The sequence below is a fragment of the Falco punctatus genome (assembly GCF_963210335.1).
Source record: "Falco punctatus genome assembly, chromosome: 3".
In the NCBI taxonomy this organism is placed as follows: Eukaryota; Metazoa; Chordata; class Aves; order Falconiformes; family Falconidae; genus Falco; species Falco punctatus.
In genome coordinates, this window is record NC_137582.1 from 57,557,615 (window position 1) to 57,572,227 (window position 14,613).

General features: G+C 44.3%; 1 protein-coding gene across 1 annotated transcript in view; it reads right to left on the reverse strand.

The window, feature by feature from the left end:
• YES1 (YES proto-oncogene 1, Src family tyrosine kinase) overlaps positions 1 to 1,285 on the reverse strand; it is a 53,257-nt gene extending 51,972 nt beyond the window's left edge. Inside the window, exon 1 of the mRNA XM_080378832.1 lies at positions 646 to 1,285. Within this exon, the coding sequence (XP_080234958.1) occupies positions 646 to 1,276 (631 nt within the window). The 5' untranslated portion in view covers positions 1,277 to 1,285. The remainder of the gene's footprint in view (positions 1 to 645) is intronic.
• Positions 1,286 to 14,613: the final 13,328 nt, after the last annotated feature.

The following is a 14,613-nucleotide window of genomic DNA, read 5'->3' on the forward strand; positions in this document are numbered from 1 at the left end:
TTAAAGCAGTTGCGTTCCAGCTCAATGCAAGGAAACAAACCAGAACAATGAAGGGGGGAAAAAAATAATATAAAATAATTCCACTCAGGCCAAGCTACAGAAAACTCGCAAATCTGTTTCCTGGATTCTGCCCTTCTGCATCCTGGAGCCCCGGCCGGCCGTGCGGATACTCGGCCGCCCGCGCCCGGGAGCCGAGCCGGGACCGGGTTACGCCGGGTGCCGCACGCCCCCGCCGGGGAGCACCCGCCCCGCAGCGCCCCGCGACCACAGCAGCCGGCCGGGAAGGGGCCGCGGCGGCGGGGACACGCGGCGCTGCCCTCCCCCCCCAAACTTCGTTCCCCTCCGCCCGCCCCCCGCGGCCAGCCCGGCCCCGGGCAGCGCGGAACGCCGCGGCTCCCGCCCGCCCGACCTCTCGGCCCCGCGGGCGGGGGCGCGGGCCCGGAAAAAAGTTGCCGAGCAACTTTCTGCAGAGGAAGGGGCCGGGGATGAGGGACGGCCCCCCCCACCCGGGGCGCGGCGGCGGGGCCGCCCGGCGGGGAGAGGCCGGGGGCGGGCGGCCGGGGCCTAGCGCCTCGGCGGGCGCCGCCGCCATCGCGGCCGCCTCTCCCGCGGGGCGGGGGAGCGGGGACGCGGCCGGGGCCTCACCTGCCTCTCCTCGGCGTGGCGGGTGGGAGAAGGAGGGGGGGTGGAAGGAAGCGGGCCCCCCCCCGCTCCTCCCGGAGCCGCGGCGACCCGGGGAGGGAAGGGGGGGAGGAGGGGAAGGGAGGAGGGACGAGGAGCAGGAGGAGGGAGCTGGCGCTCCGGTGCGTGCGGGGAGCCGGAGCCTCGCTGCGGGAGGAGGAGGAGGAGGAGGAGGAGACTCCCCGCCCCTACGGCCGGGCTCTCCGGCGGGCACCTCGGCCCCTCCTCCGTCCGCGTTTCCCCCCGCGGCCGCCCCATGCGCCCCGGGCCAGGCTCGCCGCGCCTGCCGGCCGGGGCAACAACTCCGTGCCCGAGTCGGAGGCCGTGGGGGGGGAGCCGGGCGGCCCCTGCGGAGCCGAGCCGGAGGCGGCCCCCTCCTCCGCTCCACCGCGCACGGAGTCAACATGGTGGATGCGCCCGGAGCAGCTGCTTCCCCGGCGGGCCCGTGGTGCGGGGGCGGCGGGGAGGGAGCCGGGGCTTGAGCTGCAATGCCCCGCGGCTCCGAGGGCGAGGCGTGGGCCGTGGCCTGCCCCTGTCGCCGTCTCCCCGGGCTGGACGCGGGGCTGGGTCGCGGGACCCTTATCGGGCTAAACATGGGGGGGGCGGCCGAGCCGCGTGGCTGCCCCCCGCCGCCCGCCGTGTCGGGCGGGAGGCCTCGGTAAGCCTCTCGGCAGGGGAAAGCTGAACCTGAGAGATTTCGGCAGCGGGAGCCCTGCGGCGTGGTGGGGGAAAGGCGGACAAAAATAACTTTAAAACTCGTCAACCAGGCGTCTCCAGGTGGGCCAGGGCTTAGGTCGGGTGAACTTAATGCCTTTGGGTCAAAACCCTGCTGAAGCGCAGGGGCCGCGGCGGCGGGCGGGAGCAGCGCGGGCGGCTCGGGGCAGCCCCGTGCTGCTCCACCGCGCAGACCTGTCGCCCAAACACTCGGCAGACAAAGGACAAGCCTGTAAATAACGCACCAGTAAGTCCGTGGTATTCTGTGTTACGGCTTTCCCACTCGTCGCAATTCCAGAAGTCAGCGTTCCACATTTTAAGGAAGAGAGCGTTGGATTTGTGTCAAGGTGGGCTTTACGGAGAAAGGTCGTTCAAATGCATCTAGCCTTCAGAACTGCAGACTGCAGATTGCCCTAAAGAAGCAATGTTACTAAAGTTCACATGGGCAAACTGGCAGTTCTCATTCAGCATTAACTTTATTGTTTTCAGTTCTCTAGTAGTCAAATTTGACACTGGAATAGTGTTCACATCTCTTGCCTCTTTATTTGGTTCAAAGGCTGAATATGAAACTATTGTTCACTAATGATAATAGTACAATATATTTTTAATCTTTAAAAAAAATTGAACAGGATGTCCAGTTTGTCTTCCAGGCAATGCTGTGGAGTAAAGCCATCTGTATCTTTTAATTTAAGATAAAGCATTTGCTCTTACAGGACCGTAAATAGACGAAGCAGTTAACAAAGTACAAAAAAGTTAAAAGTGTTTTGGATTTGGAGACTCCTTACCATAAATTGTACACGTGTAATCCTGTTAGAGCAGTGGAGTTTAACATGTTCCTGTTCAGTCAGGAGCCTAAATAGCATTATACAGAACTGATTTTTAATATTGAAGCCAACAGTGAGTTTTACAAATTGACCTGGAGCATGAATTATTCGACTGAGGAGGAGGTCTAGCAGGCTGGTCGGAGCACTGGGTCTGTTGTGGCTTCAAGGCACCGGCTGGGCTTACAGTAGTCTTGTGTGAGACCAAGGTTTGACCTGTATCAGTTGCGAGGTTTTTATACACAGGCAGTGTTGGGTGGTTACAGCACAATGGTAACTGGAAAATGGAATAAGCCCCAAGTATGTAATCTTCTTCATTATGCTTCAAAGTTACTAGGTTTTTTTTAAGAATTTTTTCGGCATTGGGCTAAAGCTTTGTAGCTTTTGGCTATTTTTTTGCTGAAAAGCTATATGCTTTTAAGGCATATTGGCTCTTGCTAGCTGTCACTGCAATTTGACTTAAAGAGTTTCAGGCCAGGGACTGATGGATGGGATTACATAGCTGTCCTTTCTCCCAGCACCTGGCTGTGCCCACATGGCACAGAAAGGTTTGTTGGGTTTCTCAGTTCATGACACCTCTCCCGTTGCTTTTTCTCCTTAGGATGAATATAAGGAATAATTTGGTGGGCTTCTGAAAGACAGAGCCATTAACTGTGGCCTCCACTTGCTGTCTTATCAGCTGCCACAGAGTACTGGGGCTACACCAGTAATCAACTTCGGTTGATCGTGGAGGGACCAGCGCACATAATTTCAGGCACAGTGTGATTAAAATAGCAGAACAGTTGGGGAGAAGATGAGATGACCAGTCCCATAACTGACATCAAGCTCAGAACCACGCCATATGGGCATGAAAGAATAGATTAAGGGTTTGAGTCGGGAGTCTTGGAGGCTAGACATGCTTTCATTGCAGTGGAAAAATTGACTGCTGCTTAAATTGTCTTGCACTTGTCACTGATAGTCTGAGTGTTCCTCATTTTTATAAGGAAATGTTGAGCAGGTGACTTAAAACGATCAAACTGCTGGTGGTTCAGTCCATTTAATCCTGCAATTAATGGAGGGGACCTGGGGCATCATTGCCACCTTCTGCCTGCGAGCCAGCCTGCAACCTGTTGCCACATTTTACTTAGTTAAAATTCCCTTATGCTGCTGCACTGCTGTCACTGAGTGGGTGCGCAAATCTGTTGCAGTGCTGTGAGCGCTCTGAGCCGTGCAGGTGGACTGACACTGCTTGGTATTTGTTCAGGAGGCATCAGCTGGAACTGACACCAGCTCAGCTGTGAGTCAGCCAAAGCTGGTGCCTGCTTTTAGGAATTTCCCACCCCTTCTACTCTATTGGTTTAAATTAATATTTTTATTTTGTCCAGGAAAGAGAGGAGCTACCCTCATATGCTGTAGTATGGCTGGAACATGGTGCGAGATGCTTACTGCTGTAGGGGTTCATTGCGGCTGTTTGCTGGATACAGTTTCCCAAATAGCCCTTCAGACAGGCTCAGCATTCACCAACTCCTCCTTTTTTAGTTGGCATTAGCATAGTCCTAAATATCTGTGCAAATGGTACACAAAAAATGCCTTCCTAAATGTAGGGTATCTTTCAGAATTCTCATATAGTTGAGTTAATTTCTAAAGAAGGTGACCATTTATGTTTAAACAATCCTTAACATTTGTTTTTTCTGTTCGCATTAATGATTGGTAGGATCAAGTACATACTATGCCAGAGGAAGTATTTTTAGGGTTATAAGGGGGAATACAGATGTAAGAGCAGGAAGAAAAAAAGGAGGAACAGAGGAATAGAGATGGAGGAAGGCAATATTTCAGGTATTGATGTGGGTTCAGTAATTCACAATTGGGAATGCAGGACTTGTACCCTGCTATTTTGAGGGAGATGGGCAGATTGGTGTTCTGAAGATACATGCCAAAGGTTAATCTATGGCACATTTTATAGTAATTTGGAAACATTGAGACCTTAATGAAAACACTTGGTGGAATTGTTTTCCAATAAATCGGAATAAATAGAAAAATATTGTAGTGGTTCATGGTCTCCTGAAACAATATTTTCTTTTAAAAGATAGAAAAAGTTCTTCTGGACCTAAATTCATTCCTTCTGAGAAATAGCTATCGCTTACTCTTTGAAAGTGTGGAAAACTGGTATTTTATAGCAGCATCTCCTAAAATTCATGGACCAAGTTCCCATTGCTCGTTGTACTGTGTGATCCTATTACAAAAAGCAGTTCTTCTTGGAATTGATTAGTATTAGTCACACCCTTTCTTTTAAGCACTTGCATCACTGTTTTTAAGAATAGGTTTAGCAAAGCATGGGTAGTTCTTCTGAATCTGAATATTCTAAGTATTAGTCGAATAAGTGGGTAGTTTTTGTTTTGTCATGTTAATTTCTTCAAGTGAAGCTATTAATAAAATAATTGATTTTTTAAAGTGAAGCATATTCCTTGAATATAATGCAAATTACATATGAATATAGTAGTTCAGTAAGGAAATGGAGTGCTAAGTCACTGGGTGATGTATCTGTCATCATTTCCTATTCTGAAGCAAGTATTCCATTTAAGGTTTATGTTAAACTTCAAAATTTTTTGTCACAGATGCCCCATTTTGCCTCAAAATAGTTCTGCATCTCCAAATGCCCGGGATCTTTGTGTTCGGTGTGCACATCTATTTGCAAGATTAAATAATCCATTCTTTCTCAAGTAATATTTCTGTTTGATCTTGTGTAACATGACTACCTACTTATGCATATTATACTTTTAGCAAGTATGTGGAGGGTTCTTTTTGAAAAACATTGATTCAAACACTGGTTTTGAGATTATTTAAAGTTATTTTTGAAAGCATGCTAGACTTGGAAAACCTTATACTTCCAAACCTGTTGCTATTCGTGTCACATCTAGTTATATCAGACATGCTGGATTACATTGTATAATGAAAGCCGTATTGCTGTACTCTAATCTTTATCTCTTTTTATCAGATCTCCTTTGAATTGCGCATGAGTATTGCTTATGGTTACTTAAAATAACTGCTGCTTTTTTCAAGGGCAGTGCCACCTATGATGAACACTTAACACTCAACCCTTCTTTGGCAGCAGCTACACATCCTGTATCTTTGGTTCTTGCATGATTTAATTTAGAAGCTGCACAGACACATTCATTCTTTTATTTGTCATTTAAATTTCATGTTTGAAAAATCCAAAACTCATGAAATCATACATGTCCAGAAAAATTTAATGCAATTACTTGGGCACTGTGCTCTTCTGAGAGATCTGGAACATCTGCTCTCCTCCTCACAAAGCGGGTCACATACTCTTATTCAGAAAGGAAAATGACAAACAGTAGGAGAAAAAGAAGTATGTGTGGTAACACTGACCTGAACTGACTTTGGTTTTGACATCACTGCTAGTCGTTAATAGCCTGTAAGAGACTTCTGACCTCATTTGGTAGACAGTATGAAGGAGCAGTTTCTGCTGACTTTGGGAGACCTGCACATATTTGTTATCGGTTATACTTATTCTGTTATTCTTGTGCTGACTGCCTAAGAAATTACTATGGAAGAAACACTTCATAAGGTTAGTAGATGCAAAATCCAAGTTAATACAGCATTTAGGGAGTGCTGCTAGATGATTCTGCATCAGTCTTCTCTTCCAAGGCACCCTGAATTTTAGCTATGGAACACACATGCTGTTGTGGCGCTTTTATGCATGACTTCATAAAATGAAGCCAAGTGAAACAGAGTTAGTCAACTTCTTTTTTAAAAGGCATAGCAACTATATACAGAGTCTTAATGTGGCCCTGTGGGACCAGCCTTTCCTAATCAGCCTCTGTCCACCCCATTGTAGTTGTCCCTGTTGTATTCCCCTATCTTATTCTCTTCATCATCAGCAGCCAGTTGTTTGTTCTTATGCTCAGCCATTCTTGAGACTCTGTATGGTCCTTTCCTCTGGGCTCCCACTCTGACTAAAGATGGACAAATTCCTCAGGCCTGTATCGATGCCCTTTATTATGCATTTAGTGCTTAACAGATCTTCAGTTTTCCATGCCAGGTTGTTGTTATTCTTGCCCTAATGTTTTGAGGATAATTGTCTGTCACAACCCTGGGCACCAGAAAGCCTGCTTTCTTCATTTAGAGGTGAATGTGATGAAGTTTATTACTTTGGGAATAATTCCGGGATAACAGAATCATCCCCTCAGTCTGGGATGCCGGACAAATCCTTAGAGGAGAGCTTCAGTCAGGATGGGGCTGTTCACTGTTACAGGTGGACATAACTGTTGTGCACCATTTAGAGATCTCAGAAAACTAGACAGCTGTCGAATGTGTGGTTTTCTTCTCAGCATGCTCTGTGTCCCTGTTGTTTCTTTCCCATCTTCTATTTTCTCATGACCATTCCTTCAGCTGGAGCTTACAGTCCCCTCAGGTCTGCTGGCATAACTACAATTGTAGTTTTTTTCCTATTTTTTGTAGTTCTGCCAATGTGATCTTAGTCAATTTAAGTCTCCTAATAGTTTTCTAAAAACCAAGAGTATGTTGATGCAGCTTTGCTAGGGAGTGACATACATACAGTTATGCTCACTGGCATGAGTAAAGAGGTAACACCACAGGGAGGAGGCCAGTGACTTCTTATCCCACCTCAGCTGCAGCCAGAACAGTCTAAATTTTCTGAAATTTCAGAAAGTAGGAAACCCCGGTGTAATTGCATTACTAGATGAGAAGAGAGCAGTGGTGATGGGGAATAGGAAAGACTAGATTGCTCTGTTTCCCTGGTGTTTAACTGTTACCTGGCTCTTCGTGCATCTCTCTCAGTTCCCACCCCACTCCAGATGAACACCCTTTGGTTTCCTTATTGCTATCTGCTTTGCTGCCCTGAAGCAACTGCAGTCTCTTCCATTCTTCCCTGACAGTCTGTGTCTGGGTGAATGAGAGTCATGAATGAGGTAGCCGAGGTAACAACTACTCAAGAGGCACTTGTGGAAAACCTGATCTTTAAAATCTGAAAATCACATTAAGAGATGGGATAAGCGTGGGTCCATTAAAAGCAGTTGTCTATAACCACCCAAATTCAACTTCTTAGGCTAAGATTGTTCTTGGCAATTGCCTGCCTCACTGCTCTGACACTTGGAATGTGAAAATCTGCTGCTTTCTCATGCTAGGAGGAAGCAACTTTGCCAGCTGAGTTGTAGAGAAGCACCTCCACTTCCAAACTGGACACAGTCCTTTGAATTTTAGCAAGTCTCCCATGCAGATGTCAGAGATATATGCATTTTGCAGTATGTGTTAATAATACATCCACATCTGACCTGATGCTAAGTGAGCCTCTGCAGAGTCTCACTTCGCATGTAGGGGCTTAGCAGATCTAAGGTGAATTCTCCAAAAACTAACTGCATATCTACCCACAAGTCCTACTCACCCAGGAAGATGGAGGTGTTTCGTTCCAAGGCTTAAAAGGCTAAGCCAGCATTTCTTTGTGATTAGATAGGCACGCAGAGCTGGAATGGACCTCCCACCATGCAACAACTATTGTGGGAAAATGGTAGCGGCTTTTCCCTTCTCCAACATTTGCTTAAAAAGAAAAAAAGTACAGGAACGAATAAATAAGGAAGACTGCTTCCAAGTTGTTACTCTTTTTCTTCTGCAGGCTCCGGATTTGTCCTGTTGTTTTATCACCATGCTTCTTGAGAATCTGGCTCTTGGGGGAAAGGAGCGTAACAGAAACCAATCGGAGCCCCCTCCATGAGTGCTGAAGTCGGTGATGAAACATCATGGCTGCTCAGAAGCTTTCTGTTCATCTTCTTCAGAAGGGAAAAAAGGGCTGATATAAAGGTTCAGGAGAACTAAGTACATGCCATGAATTCAGAACTAGAAGCTATAAAAAGGATGATGTAAAAAAAAAAATATTTTTAAGAAAGGAGAGTATTTACCAATACACATTTCTCCAAATTGTGAGCTATTTTCAGAAAAAATATTATTATTTATTAATTTAATAAATTGTAAATGATGGGTTAAAAAGATAAATTTATTATTCTCATAATAATGAGGCAATGCTAGTTAATAATATGCAGACAAATGTAGCTAAAATACATGGCATTAACGATTGCATTAGTATGGCTGACATGGTGATATGGTGCTTCCTTCTGCTTGTTTTTCCTTTCACTTTTGGTTAAAGTGGGATTTTCCAAAGCACAAGAATTTAGTTATCCTACTCCTCATTCCTTCAAAATAGAGCCTATTGAAAGTCAGACTGTGTGTTCTACGCTGTCCCATATTTTTGCTTTTGTTTTCTAATTGGGGAGAAAAAAAAAACCATGGAAAGTTAAAAAATATTTTTGTTTTAAAATGTGGGCTTGGGACATCTTTGATGCATCATCATAACACAACTAGAAGGAACTCTATTGTTCTCGATGGAAAATGCAATCCATTCAGGAACACCAGATGATGGGGGAAATGAGGGACCTAAACCATGACAAATCATGATGAGTAATGACAAACCATCCTGAAGAAAAACATTTAGATTCGCTTGGACAGTTCAAAACATTTTGGATTCTTTTTTATTTTCCCAAAAGGGATGTTACATTGTTTTGGCATAACCAGCTTTTTCCTGTGGAAAAAAGTCAATATTACAGAAACCACTTTTCTATTAAAAACTATGAACAGAAAATTCTGGAGCAGCAATAGAGGGAAGCAGTCAAGCCAAAACCAAGCACATTTGAAAATGTCCTCCCTAGAGAACCTTATGACCACTCCAACCTAGCAATAAGAATTTTATATGAAGGTAAGTATATTTCACAGACACCAAACATAGTGTAATGAAATCCATGTGGCATGGCTTAATGTGTTTCAACATATTTGAAATAATGGTGTTTCACAGGGACACTCGAAAACTCTGTTTAAAAAATGTGAAAGAGCTGTGCTGGAAGGCTTGGGTCTTTGAGGTGAAAAATCACATCTGAGATTTCACAACTGATTTGCTAGAATTGGGCATTTTTTAAAAACTGAGCACTGCTTTTTTTAAAAAAAGTATCTCTGTCCACCACACAAAAGTTTGTGTTTAGAAACATACTTACAGCTTTAGAAACAGACCGCAAAATTCGTTATTTAATACTTAGAAATTTACTGCTAAATTTGATTTCTAAAAAAAATGGGCACAAACCTCTTTTTAACAACAGCAAAGTATTTTTGAGAAACATACAGGATGTGGTAGTCTTACTGAATTTTTAGGCTATGGGTAGTTAAGATAACCTGTCAGGCCATTTTATAGCCTTGTAAAAGTGGCTGTGAGTCACTGACTTTCTAGAACTGATGGTCATCTCAATGTCTGTTTTTCAGAACAGCTTCTGCTCTAAATGTGACAAACTTTGTCCTGGCTTCTTTTGTATCAGGGCAAGCTTCATCTTGACAATAGTGGGTAGAAGACAGAGCCTGTTATTTCCCATTGCCCAAATTAATTACATGTTTTTCTGAGTATAATAAAGGAGCGATGCACCAAGTTTATGAGAAAAAGTGACAAACAGACCAGCCAGTATCAACTGCTCTGACTATCACCACCTCTCAGATTTCACCCACGCTTCAGCCCAGTCACTTGTGCCAGATCAAAGTGTCCCATATTGATCAGAAGGCACCAAGAGATGGGGATTGCCCAGCATTGGGTGGCAAGGTTTAAGGGACCAACAATCAAGAAGAGCAGAGCAACAAATCAAATGGGGTTTGTTTGAATACGACTGTTTGTTTGACAGGTGTTTGAATACTACTGTTGGCATCACACCTGTTGGCACATCAATCATTTGGTCAGCTAAGTTTTATGATCTTTCACCTGGTTCTTGCAGGCATGTATCTTTTTTTGTTGTTCTTTGTGTGTAAAGTTTTCATAATGGGATGCTAGTCCCCGTGGTGGGCCTGGTAGGTGTTTATGTAATAAAACCTACAGTAATATAGACAGCCCTTGCTAGTCTGATGTGCAAAATAGCCACTAACAACTCTGAGCTTCATCACACCGCAGGGAATGCATGGTGAGCTATTGAAGGGCCCAGGGCCATTGCAGATTTATGCTGATAAAATCAGAAAATGCTCTACTTGCTGCATGATGTCTCTGGGAATGTCTGGGAAGTCAAATTAAAATGGAAGAGTAGATTTCATAGCTGAGGGCTTCCCCTTGAAGCACTTGTGGTTTTTCACTAGGTCAAAGAAAAATTACAAATGGATCCCACTGAGGTTTGACAGATGTTTTAAGGGTATTAGGGTTTTTAGTCAACATCACCTGACAAACAGTGTTGTTTATTAATACATTCAGTGTGTTTCAATATAATTTTTCTCGTCTTTTACCACTCTTGATGAGGGTTGTGTTTTTTCTATAATTGTTTTGTTAGTCATTTCTGTAGGCAGCTAGGCAGCTGTTGCAAACCGTTTATTAGTTGTGGTTGGCTCTGGATTTAACAAAATGCAACTGCACCCTCTTGTGGAGGCTGGTAAGTAGATTATTTCGGTTTCCTGGTACCACCTGGTTTATTTTTTCTGAACAAGTCAAATGAAAACAAATAGCAGAAGCGTCCTGAGGCCACACAGCAACAAAGCTTCCTGGAGAACTTCAAAAAAAACAAGCTGCAACTTTGGAATGTCTGAACTCGGACAGCCTTTGAAGACAAACTTCTGTGGGGAAGATTTTCAAAGGCACCCTGGGAGACCTTCCTGCCCTTGTTTTTTGTGGGGATCCCTATCATAATATATTTTTCAAGAGAAATAGAGTTGGTATGGCTGTATGCATAGAAATGGTACAGCTAAGTCTAAGGACAGTAATTCATTAAGAGTTTCCAGCATGGACCTGAAAAATAATTTACATTCATTCTCTGTGTGTGCAAATCCATGAACACAGATGTCGGTCTCCCTGTATCCACTAATGGAAATAGGGCATGTTCTTGCAGGCAAGTATGCTTGTGAACGGAGTAGGTTAGGCTGCACGTTAAAAATTTAGCTTTGAACACTTGTATATCTCGAGATGTCAGTTTTTTTCTGTGACTCATGTGGACACCTTATTTAAAGGAAGTGCATTTAAATTCATGAATGCATTTATACTCTGGTTTCTGAGGAGTGGTGGCAGGGGAAGCAATAACTTCACCTGGTGAAACAAGTATATTGGCATGTCCAACTCCCACTCTGCAGTACATGGGGTCACACAGAGGGTCCCATACAGTATTTCCCTTACTTAAAAAAAAGAAGAAAAATTGTTTACAGGAAATTACTCTTTCTGCAAAAAAGCCTCAAACTTTTTTTTTCACTGTTAGTGTGAACACAAGGACTTTCTGACTGAGACACAGTGAAAGAAATACGGATTAAAAAAAAAAAAATTCTCATGTCTTCCATAAGCAGACACACTCACTGATAAAAGGATAAAAATGCCCCAAGAGTAACAAGACATTTAGGAAAATATCACTTTCCATTAGTAAATTTTAATGAAATGATACTAAAAGATTTTACATAATTTTAATACACTAAGTATTCAAATGCATTAAACTCCCATGTAAGCAGCAGCAGTTTTTTGTGGGCCACAGCACTGCTGTTCTTTTCTTGGAGCAAAGAATTAACCCAGAGTCTGCTCTGATGTCAATTACAAAGCTGGAAGAATTTGTCTTGCTCTCTGCAAATGGTTAATTAAAAAAAGAGAAAAAAAATTGTTATACAGCATTTGATTCCCTATGTAGAATGTAATGAGGTGAGTTAATTTGCATTTTTATGTCTGAACATGTTCTTGCACTGCCAGCATGTCTCACTGAGAGGTGAAATACAACCTATCAACACCTCTGGGTGGGGTAACAGAATTCAAGATGCTGGTCTGAAAGTCAGGTTTAAGGGGTCCTGGTCTGATACTAACATTGCCTTACCTGGGACAGGGCTTCTGTGCTTTCTGAAATTCCACAGCAATCAACAGTGTTTCACATTTGTATTTCTACTCGCTTGTGTGTTGTGATTTTGCTCTGTGCTTTAAAGGGCTCTTTGCCATTCTCAAACAGTATATGTTTCTGCAGTCAGTAATATGGTGCTTGAACCCAGATGAGGATATAAGCCTCATTTTTATATCTCTGTTGGATATTTGCACTCATCCTGTATGCTGGACTTTATGTACTTCTGGCAGAACAGTGGTAAGCCTGGCACCCTGCTGGCTGACCCAGGAGGAGCAGCTATGGTTGCAGATCTCCAGCTGGCATGGCTTACATGGCCCGGACGGCTTTGGACTCTGTGGGCTGTCATAAAGGGAAAGAAACGGGTCAAGTACTCTCATGACTGTCAACATTATAATTTTGTTGTGTCTTTCCACAGGGCATGCAAGTATGCACAGGTGGATGGACAAAATAGAATTACAAGCACCCTCATATACAGAAAAGCTACTACTTGGACCTCAACATGCATTGATTGCTTGATGCCACCAAACTCTGAAGGGCTCCTTTTATCACACTTCAATCATGGGAGCTTGCTCCTTTTCTAGAGCTAGCATGGATGTGAAGTTTATGCAGCTGCATCCCTCTTTCAAGTTAATTAGATCACTCCAAGCACTTCAGCTATGATCCCACACTGCAGTGCTTTGGTCTTGAACCAGCCTGCCTATTTCCCTGGGTGCCTGCCACAGAGGTTACCTCCCTGCTGAAATCCTGGCATGTTATCTAGTCCTCTGTAATCTGAATTTCTTTCAAGCTGGCGTACCCAGAATTCGCCACTGTAGCCATGTCTCATGTTTCTGCATGATTTCAGCTGATTTCCCAGTCTCTCTTGGGGAAAGGAGCATGTCCAGTCCCATTTAAAAAACCCATTGCTGAAAGCAAAGGATCTACAAGCAGATCAAACTACCTAACACAGTTCCCACATGGCTAATAAATAGTAAAAAGCCATTTTCAACTCCTAGTATTGATCCCTTGCTTTATAATCCTGAGCATCTCTACCAGATACAACTCCACATCCCTGGCAACAGCTCCTCATCCCATACTCCAAATATAATCCAATTTCCAACCCTACCTTTAAAGAGAAGTTGACTTTAAGATGCACTGGCCTTGTGAAATGCAGGAAGCAAAAATTTTCTGTCCTTTCCACCCAGAACCCATAATTCCAGCCCTAGAATGGCTACAAAGCAGTGGCCTCCATTTCTCATCAACTCATCTTAAACAAACTCACTGTGGCCATGGTACTCTTCTTCACAAGTCTTCTGGCCTTGGAAAATCCACAAAGAAACCTAGATCTTCATTTACAAGTGACCAGAATCCTACCAAATATCTTATTTCTCCTTCCAGCTTAAACATTACCCATGGATCCCCACTTGTGCTTCAGTGCATTGGTTTTGGCTGGGATAGAGTTAATCTTCATAGTAGCTGGTATGGGGTTTGGATTTGTGCTTAAAACAGTGTTGGTAAGTCAGGGGTGTTTTAGTTACTGCTGAGCAGCTTACACAGCGCCAGGGCCTTTTCTGCCTCTCACCCCACCCCACCAGTGAGCAGCCTGGGGGGGCACAAGGAGCTGGGAGGGGACACAGCCGGGACAGCTGACCCAAACAGACCAAAAGGATGTTCCATACCATATGACATCATGCTCAGCATATAGAGCTGGGGGAAGAGGAAGGAATGGGGAGATGTTTAGAGTTGTGGCGTTTGTCTTCCCAAGTAACCATTACATGTGGTGGAGCCCTGCTCTCCTGGAGATGGCCGAACACCTGCCTGCTGATGGGAAGTGGTGAAGAGAAAGCTCATTTTGCTTTGCTTGCATGCACAGCTTTTGCTTTGCCTATTAAGCTGTCTTTATCTCAACCCACGAGTTTTCTCACTTTTACCCCTCTGATTCTCTCCCCCATCCCACAGGGGGCCAGTGAGTGAGTGGCTGTGTAGGGCTGAGCTGCTGGGGAGGGTTAAACCACAACATCCAGTTAAGATAATTGGGTGCCTCTGGCATTAGGCTTTGCAAAACTCTACAATCAGCAAAACTTCTCTGTTCATTTCTTTGGAAACCCTTTCTTGAATATTAACCATTCTCTGCTAGCTGCAGCCTTCCCAAATCTTGCATGCCTCACTCATCCCGCCTAGCAGAAGCTCTTAGTGCCATGAACCTTTCTAGGGACTAGGAATAAACGTGACTCATTGGTCTCATCATGGCTGGTGAATTTTAGCTCTAATCATAATCCTGGCTGCATCATGAGCACAGTATCACCCACTCTTTACATCTAAACACTGCTCTTTCCCACAGTAACCCCAGTCCTTCACATAGATGCTGCAGGATCCTGGTGAATTTCTTCATTCCTTGCTGTCACAGAAAAGGGAAAATAGCTGGGGTGGTGGTGGTGGTGGTGTGTGTGTGTGAACTGAGAAAGGTCAGTTCTGAGCCTAGTGTTGTGACTGGGGTAAAGATCTGGGTTTTGAAAAAGAAAGCATGAAAA